The sequence below is a fragment of the Antrostomus carolinensis genome, unplaced genomic scaffold (assembly GCF_000700745.2).
Source record: "Antrostomus carolinensis isolate BGI_N321 unplaced genomic scaffold, ASM70074v2 scaffold24636, whole genome shotgun sequence".
NCBI classification, from domain to species: domain Eukaryota; kingdom Metazoa; phylum Chordata; class Aves; order Caprimulgiformes; family Caprimulgidae; genus Antrostomus; species Antrostomus carolinensis.
This window is the reverse complement of record NW_010324295.1, coordinates 30630-39765: the sequence shown is the minus strand read 5'-3', so window position 1 is coordinate 39765 and position 9136 is coordinate 30630. Positions and strand designations below refer to the sequence as shown.

The 9136-nt window shown below is 38.7% G+C and overlaps 1 protein-coding gene across 1 annotated transcript in view; it reads left to right on the top strand.

The window, feature by feature from the left end:
• BACH1 (BTB domain and CNC homolog 1) overlaps window positions 1-8701 on the top strand; it is a 21126-nt gene extending 12425 nt beyond the window's left edge. Inside the window, 3 exon segments of the mRNA XM_010170906.2 lie at window positions 1-1216; window positions 2954-3160; window positions 8179-8701. The exon segment at window positions 1-1216 is cut by the window's left edge and continues 21 nt beyond it. Of these exon segments, the coding sequence (XP_010169208.1) occupies window positions 1-1216; window positions 2954-3160; window positions 8179-8640 (1885 nt within the window). The 3' untranslated portion in view covers window positions 8641-8701.
• The last annotated feature ends 435 nt before the right edge of the window (window positions 8702-9136 follow it).

Below are 9136 nucleotides of genomic sequence, written 5' to 3'. Positions count from 1 at the left end.
GGAATGTCCTCGTAAGAAATGTTGTACACAGCGTTGTCAGAAAAAAAACTCTAAAATTGGCGATGTGGATGATGGAGAGCTAGAAATAGATGATGAAGCAGAAGAACTTTTAGAAAAGGAATGCATTCAGACTCCTGACGCAAAGCTCTGTAAAGATGAAGAAAATGCTAAAACATCACCGGCTCTCCAAGATAATGCCAATCAAACATGTGATCCTGGACATTTAGAAAGGGTTAGTGTTTCCAGCTTATCTTCCCAGTGCCCAAAGTATAGGAAATTTCAGAAAGCTTTTGGAAATGACAAAGTTCATACTTCAGAGCCCAGTTCCAGTATTAAAGACATTCAGGTGCCACCAATTGCAACATTTCTTGAGAAGGAAATATCAGATAATGATGGCATACAAAAAGCTCAGGAGGGTGTAGCTATGCAGCTGGTCTCAAAATGTGAAGAGACTCAGGTAAAAATGGAAGAAGGGGAAGAAGGCGTTGAGAAGAAGGAAGAGTCAAAGAGGGATCCTGTGACTCAGAATGTGTCATGTCCTGTGGAGAAAATGGATCTTGCTGCTTTCCCCCAAAACTCTGCTGCACCTCATGGACTCAATTCTGTGTCTTTTTTACAAACTTGTGAGCAATATGGTAACTTGAATTTCAGTAATATGCAAAACAACACAGTCTTAGCTGAAAAAACTGTATCTGGTACTGGAATTGGGAATGACAAAATTGGAAGTCAAGATGACACACCTTCAAAGGTTGATTTGTGCACTAGGGAAGCCACTAACATTACATCAACTGGTGATCGAAGCAGTGTGGAGAGAGAGGTAGCAGAACATCTAGCAAAAGGGTTCTGGAGTGATATTTACAGCCCAGAAACCTGTCAAATACATTTACCACCTGCAGTTCCAAAAGAGTGCTTGGAGCCAGTATATTCAGGGAAAAAATCCGAGTGTCCATGGCTGGGTATCAGGATCAGTGAAAGCCCTGAACCTTGCTCTCAACGAACTTTTACAACATTGAATTCTGTCAACTGCCCCTTTATAAGCAACCTTACAACTACTGAAGGGTGTTCCAACAGCTCTGAAATAAGCAGTGGAGATTATGTTCAGGGACAGCAACAAGAACAGTGTCCCTATAATTATGTGATAAGTTTGGGAGAGGATTCAGAAACTGACACCGAGGGAGACAGTGAATCCTGTTCAGCAAGAGAACAGGAATGTGAGGTAAGAACATCCTGCTGTATTCTTTGCTTCCCTGTCTCTTAAGGCCCTATTCAAAAACCTCATTCTGAGTCTCTTGCAGGGTGGGGGGGTGGTTACTTGTTTTAAAAGCCTGGGAAATAAAGCTTCAAATAACCATTCAAAGGTTTATATAGAAGATTGCTGTTAATTCAGGGAGACACATAAAGTATTTCTGGTAGGATATTGAAGTGGTAGATGCTTAGGTGTTAGATGTCTTCTGATATTTTTCTGGAACAACCATCAGAAAAGGTTGTGAGTCTTAAACTGGGGCATAGGGGTTCTTTTTTAGTTGTTGTTTTTTTTCTGCAGTTAAATTTAGGAAAACTAAACTTCTTGGAACCTCTGTTTTATAGAAACTTAACAGTCTCTTGGTTTTATTCTGAGTTGTGCAGAGAAGGTGGGAGAGAAATGATACTTCAGACTTACTGTGAAATGAAAATTAAGTTTTCAAGCTACTTTCAGTAGCTGTGTATTTAAGACTGCTTTAATAGTATCACCTTCTCTAAAACTGAGGTGTTATTCTTCCAACTGCAGAAATTATTTGGCACTTCTTTGTCGTTGCTTTGGTAGTGTTTTAGGCAGATGCCATACGTGAGTAATCTAATCCCAAAAGATTTTACTGTATACCTAGCATGATTTCTGTCACAGTTCTTAGAAATGTAGAATTGCAGTGTGACTCTGTGTATGATGGATCATTTAATGTAATGAAAATTCAGTAGTTTTTAAAGCACTAGGTTTTTTTTATTTTCAAGATGCAGGGCCTTACTGAGAATTAAAATAAGTGGAAGAATATAGAAAGTTGACAGGCCAAACAAAAGGGCAGAATTGCTTAAATACAGTCCTCGTCTTTACGTTACAAAGAAGCAGGTGGTATAATTGCTGAGGGCAGTACTCTGTCCTTTTTTTGCCTGTCTGTCACCAGTGGTAGCCTAACACAGAGAGGGTTTCTCTGTTGCTTTTTAAACTAAATTCAGATCTTTGACTACAGCAAGATAATATATTCTGCTACTTAATATACTCAAATTTAGGGATTAAAATAAAGTGTCTTTAGTTGGATGCTTCATAAAGTGTGGCAGTTATTTTGCAAAGGTAAAGATGTTTTTCAGTATTAGTCGGGACTTAATGATCTGTATATGTTTCAGAAGTTTCTGCTTCCATAGCTCAGGTGTACAGACAGTAGCAAGAGCCTGGTTCTCTCTCTTCTCTAGCATTAAGAATTACAAGACAAATATTGTAACTTTTATGTTTTAAGTACATGCATATTTCAGATGAACTTTTCCTGCAGAAAACTCTAAGTGTAAAAACATATGCAGGATAGAGTCTTAATAGCAGCTTAGGGGAAACTTTAGAGTGTGTCACTGATTCTTGATACCTGTTTTGTGCACCACCTAACCATAACTTATTTTCCTGGAGCGTATCACCTAATTATTCACTGGACACACAAATAGATTTCATCCTACTCTGAATATGCTTTTGAGGATCTAGTGTAAATGTGCAAAGTGCTTAGTTATTTCGCCCATGCTTGAACTCACCTAGTTGAAACCCCTGGGTTTTATCCACCTCACCTAATTGCTGCCTTAGCTTGCTCTTGCCTCTGAGATTTAGGAAGAAAGATGGGTTGTGTGATAAAGAATGTTTAAAATAAAAACTTGAATTTCCCTGTTAGTGTTTGTATATATCAGGTTCACCTTTGATTTACAATGGCATCTTTCATTCTAGGTAAAACTGCCATTTAATGCGCAAAGGATTATCGCCCTTTCCAGAAATGACTTCCAGTCATTTCTGAAAATGCATAAATTAACTCCTGAGCAATTGGACTGTATTCACGATATCCGGAGACGAAGTAAAAATAGAATTGCAGCACAGCGGTGCCGCAAGAGAAAACTTGACTGCATACAGAATCTGGAATCTGAAATTGAAAAGCTGGTATGTATAAATATTCGTTACTGTTGACTTGAGTCTCCTCTAAACATCGTGGATGGACATCTGGCAGTAGTTTGAGAGGGAGGTGGCTTACTACCTTTTCACTCAAGCTTAGAAAACTCTTCTTGATAACAGTTCTAGATTTTCTGGGCTTTAAACTACACGTTTTCCCTTGTGTTGACTTGTATCCATTCAAATAAAAGCGCATCACAAAGTAATTTTTGGTGAATAGCGTTTCTGAAGCCCGTCAGCATTGAGCTTAATTGTACAGAATGATTCACAAACCATCATCTCACTCTACTTTGTTTTCTACATCTTTCCTCTTACTTGCTTTGTGCTTTTGTTCTTCAGCTTGTGGTGCTGCTTGTGATCAAGTTTACAGTTACACAATTGTTAGTTGTGTAAGTATTGTTCTTGTAACATATCAGCGTGGGCTGGTGAACTGTTTCCTGAGTCTTGAATCTTAAAAATGAGACCCTTGCAGAAAGGCAGAAGATAAAACAGAACTCAGGAAGCTACTTGCCTTTTCAGCAGTTGTATCAAGATTTGTAACTGAGTAATTAATGCATCCAGATTTCTCTGCAACCATCTGTTAGTATTTCTTTTTCTGAAAAGGCAATTAAAAGATAAATATGTAACTTAGGAGAAATGTGGATAATCTGAAGTTCTTCTGGCAAGAAAATAATTGAGAGTGGCTTTTTTTTCTGGTCTTTGTTTCTGAGCCTCTCATCTCCGTTTCATAGTTGATCGTACCATGTGCACTAAATAGTTCAGTTGTTCAGGGTTACTGTACTCTCAGTTTTTGTTTATGGAGCATTTTAGACTTTGTGTTTATGTACATGAATTTGGTATCTGCATTAGCTGGGAACATACACAGCCATGTTGTACCTTTCTCCTTATGACTTCACAGTGAAAAGTAAATAAAATTAGAGAAAAGTGCCATGGGCTAGAAACTTATTTTCCTGAAGTGGTTCATCATCTTTCACTACATGCACTCCTACTTCTGCAACAAAGGAAATAAAAAAGGAAATAAACTTGGAAGGAAGGCCTGCCATGCCATACAGCCCTGATGAGTTGACAGAGCAAGTAATTCAGTGTGCTCAATGAAGAAGATAATCCATGCAGGGAGGGAAATCAGGTGATCATGTTAATAACAGTTATGTTATTCTCACTAAACAGAGAAGTTGCATTTCTGACAGTTCAGAACTTTCTGCCTGGTTTTGTCATCATACTACTATTTCTGTTTGTTACGTAACTTTGTCAATATTGTGCAACACTTGAGGGAGTAAAAATTAGAGATTCATCTGCAAGGTTGGACCTATGTTGACCAAGTGACTGGTAATCATAGTGTATTATTGTTTCTTCTGTGGACCTGTGCTAGAACAGACTGAATGTCTGCTGTTTTTCAGATATCACTAGCAAGGTCTAGAGAATGAGCATTGAGAATTGTGAGGTCTGAGATATGAGTTATACTCTAGGCACAAACGTGTTCCAGTTGCTTATTTTTTCCAACTGTGCAGTTAAGTTTCTTCAGAACTTCCTGAAAAGACCTTGTTGGAGCTGTTGAGCATTTCTGACAGCAACTGATGTTATGTGCCATCAAACTTATGGTTGTGCACAAATACAGAAACTTTAAGATCTGTCTAGGCGTAATTTACAGGTGAGTGGAAGAAGAGAGAAATATGTGAAAGGTCTTGTGAGGTACATCCAGGTTGTGTCATGCATGATGGCTCCTGCCTCACTGCTGCTTCTCTGGGTCAGTCATGTGTCTCAGACCTGTTAGTCTTTGATCTTCTCATGGTATCCTCTGTAATGTGGCTTTGAGAGAGGATAATATGGTGTAGCTATAGTTTGAAAACTCTTAACAAGTAGATAATGCTCTCTACGGTAGCCTATTAGGAAATATCATCTGGTTAAATTCCCCATCCTGGCTTCCAGTATGTGCAGCGTGTTGTCTTGTGTTAATTTCTCTTTGTTACTGGTTGTCAGGTTTTTGTTCTCTCAGATGAAAAGATGTTTAATTTGTGGCGTGTTCCTTGGGAAGGTCCTGTATCTAGAGCAGACTAAGCCCCTGCATGAGTAGAGGCTGGAGACCAGCTGGCTAGGGAAAAGCTTTGCTGAAAAGGACCTTGGGGGTCTGGGCAGACAGCAAGCTGAGCATGGGGCAGCAGCAGCATGTCCAGGCTGAAAAAAAAAAAAGCCATCAGTGTCCTGGGCTGTGTTCACAGGAGCACAGCCAGTGGTTCGAGGGCAGTGATTGTGCTCCTGTACTTAGCACATGTAAGACTGAATCCTTTTCCCAGTGTTGACCCCTCCCAGTGCCAGAGGTACATTCACAAACCAGAGCAAGGTTAGGAGAAGGCCAGTGGGATGGTCAGGCCTGGAGTACTTCTATAGTGAGAGGCAGAGGAAACAGGACTTCTGCTTGGAGAAGAGGTGGCTGTGGGATGAACCAATAGCCACCTGCCTGTATCTGTGGAAAAGTTCTCAAGATCATGTAGCCATTGGGAGTGGAAGATCTCCAGCTTCCCAGATGGTAGTGCTTCACAGCAGGAGAACAAAAGACATTTTCATAAATTAAAATGGGAAGTTTCAAGGGGATATGAGGAAACACCTTTTTCCCAGGGGGAGAGGCAGGCAATGGAGCAGGTTACCCAGAGAAGTTTTGCATGCTCTGTCCTTGGAGGTTTTCATGGCATGATTGAACAAAGCCCTGAGCAGCCTCATTTTAGCCATAGCTGACTTTGTTTTGAGCGAGAGGTTGGACTAAAGACCTTCTGAGGTATCTCCCCACCCAGGTGATGCTGTAAAATTTTCTTAAGTTCTGCTTATATTGAAGAAAAATGCTGTTCAATACTGAATCTCTTACCTGTGAAAATTTAAGTTTGGTCATTTATCTTGATCTTCTGTACTGATAATATCATTTTTGACCCCATATAGGCTTTGCTTATTGATCTCTCAGGTGAACCTATGTGTTCTTGTTGTTCACGCATGTTCTGTATTCGAGAATACATGTGGGCCACTCAAGGAGCTGTTGGCTTGTTAGAAACAGTTCTTTCAGAGCACCTGTGTATATTCACATTCCTTGTACTTTCTCACTTAAAAGGAAGATACTTGTTAGGGGAACAGAGTAAAGGACAACTGGCCTCAAGAAGCACTACTTATCTGAAGATTCTGTAGCTCAAGAGGAGGATATGTCAGTGAGTGACATACTATAAGCTGGGATCCAAGAAATGTAATTGAGATCTTGTTATATATATTGTAGCAGGGAGAGGAAGTGTGTGAAGTAAATAGTTTCTTCACCAGAAGAATTAAGAGTTCTCAGTTTGATTCTGACCTCAAAACTAGCTGGTATTTTGCAGTATTAGTCCAATGCTGCTAAAATAAAACAATATTTAAATATACTAATCTGTCAGCAACTTCACATGGGGTCAGGGAATTTACACTGGAATAACTATTTCTGAATGTTGAAGTTTGTGTTAAACAGCAGTCCATATAATTTCATCAGTCCATAATACACAGCTGAGTGTCTCTATGGTCCCAAAATGTACATAAAACATAAAATGATCTCACATTAAGAGATCTGGCAACAGCTGCTCACAGGATGCTGACAAGTAGAAGTTTATTAGCAAAGCATTCTTTTAGGCAAAAAGGACTGGCAATAACTGCTTCTCTTGCAAAATGCCACTTAAATTATTCAGTTCTTTCAAACAGAAGTTCTAGAGGTTGCAGTATGAGTTTCTCCTGCAAAAAAGGGGATGTGAGGAGGACTGAAAACAATTAAACTTTCTAAGACTGAATTGACATAGCAATAATAACACACAGTCCTTATGATTAAAATTGATTTCTTAAGAACTATTTAAAGCTTTGTATATTTTAAAAACTCTGCCTTTTCTTTTAATTAATTAATTGTAGAACTAAACGTGTCACATGTTTGGTTTTGGTTTTTTGATCGTTTTCTTTAAACTGCTTTTGCTTTTTATGGTCTTGCTTATTTCTTGTCCTTCTTTGCCATTTCCTCATTTTTCTCTATTCCAGTCGTTGCTTGTTTCCATCATTAAACCTCTCAGTTATCAATGTCCTTTCATCTTCAGCCAGTTATATCGGAAGTCTCAAAAAAATTCATGACATTGAAGTAAAAGCAATAGCTAGACAGTAAGCTCTTAAGAGCAAGGACAGTCCTGTTTCATGTCTGAGAGGTACCTGCCTCTTAAGCATCTTAGCTGTGTAAATAAAATTCAAGCATTCAGCTGGTATTCTCCTGTTCCAATAGCAGGTTACCTGCCCAGTGGCACCTCTGTTCTTGTCTCTTCAGTTCACTGATCTGTCACTCCTTTGTCACTGTACTTTAAATTCTTTAACTTCAGGTGTTCTAGTTGGTGCCATGAAGCAAACTGGATTGCTGCATTCCCAGAGAAATTTTTTTGTTTACAAGTATAGCAAGTTTTATTTCTTTAACTTTCCTATATTTTCTTTTTACTGTAGAAACTCTTCCTAACTCCATTATTTGTTCTACAGCAGACTTGGCACTTCTTGAGAATTGAATTTATTTTTTGTCTAGCAGAGTAGTATTGATAGTGAAAATGCGATGTCTGGTTTTCAACATCTAATTTTAAAACACAAATCTCTGTGGAGACTGATCTGCTTAATGTTTTGTTGACCCCGTGGTAGTGGTTTAAATGTGATATTCTGTAGAATGAGTGTTTCAGGAATGTTTACAGTAAGTGAAGCTAGGTTTCGTTTATTTAATAACTACAAATTACTCTTTTGGCTGCCAGCATGAATTCTGAAAAAGTCTTATGCCTGAAAAGTCTCTTCAGAAAGCTGACTTGATGCTTCAGGACAGGTTAGGATTGTCCTTTTGATAGGCATTTGATTGTGTTGCTGTTTACCTTCTCATTGCCATATTACTTCTGTTTCAGCCAACCAGATTATTTACAGACTTGTTTAGCTTTGATAGGAACATAAACCAAAGTTTTTGTGTTAAAATGTAGACTAAAAGGCTATTTTTCTTTTTGCAGCAAAATGAGAAGGAGAACTTGTTGAAGGAAAGAAACCACATTTTATCAACTCTGGGTGAGACAAAGCAGAATCTGACTGGACTTTGCCAGCAGGTGTGTAAGGAAGCAGCCTTGAGTCATGAGCAAATACAAATACTTGCAAAATATTCTTCCTCAGATTGTCCACTTTCATTTTTATTCCCGGAGAGAGAACGAACAGCTCCATCTGATAGTGAGCTTGCAGTACCCGACTGTACAGAATTAGCAGATGGTATTTCAGGTGGTACATCTGCAAATGAGCAGAGTTCTTGTTACCAGTGTGTGAAAAGTGTGTGTGATGCAACATACGATCAAGTACAAGAACTGCATCCAGTTTCTGTAAGAAAATTGGAGAAAACTTCACTTGTGGAACAGTGTGGGCAGAGCGGTGGTATCACAGACTTCTGTCAGCAAATGACTGACAAATGCACTACAGATGAGTGAATCTATTCTCTTCCTATTGCCAGCTTCTCAACATTGCAACTAAAAGTGGGATTGAACTTTATTGTAAAGTAACTTACTAAGTGAAAGAAGAGATGAAACTTTGTCTTTTGAAACGACATTGACAATTACATGGTCATTATATTATTTAGCAAGCTTTGGGTTTGTTCTAGAGTGTAATTTCTGTGTATCAGCCTCGGAGCTTTTCTGTGTGGTGATGCCAAGGAGAGTTCAGGAAAGCTGTTGGAAAGTATAAACTCTGTGCACAGATGTTTATTTGTGAGGAAGCTTTAATTCAGGTATAGAACAACCTTTACTCTGATTTATGCCACAGTACCTAATACCACTCTGCATTTCAAGAAAAGCCTCCTAACAGGTGTTTATGGACAATGACAATTCTATACCTGGAATTCTTACCTCTTTGATTTTTTTTTATTTTTTTTCCTGGTAGACAAACCTTAAGAAGCATATATAGCTCTGTAAATGTTTGTTTTGTAGA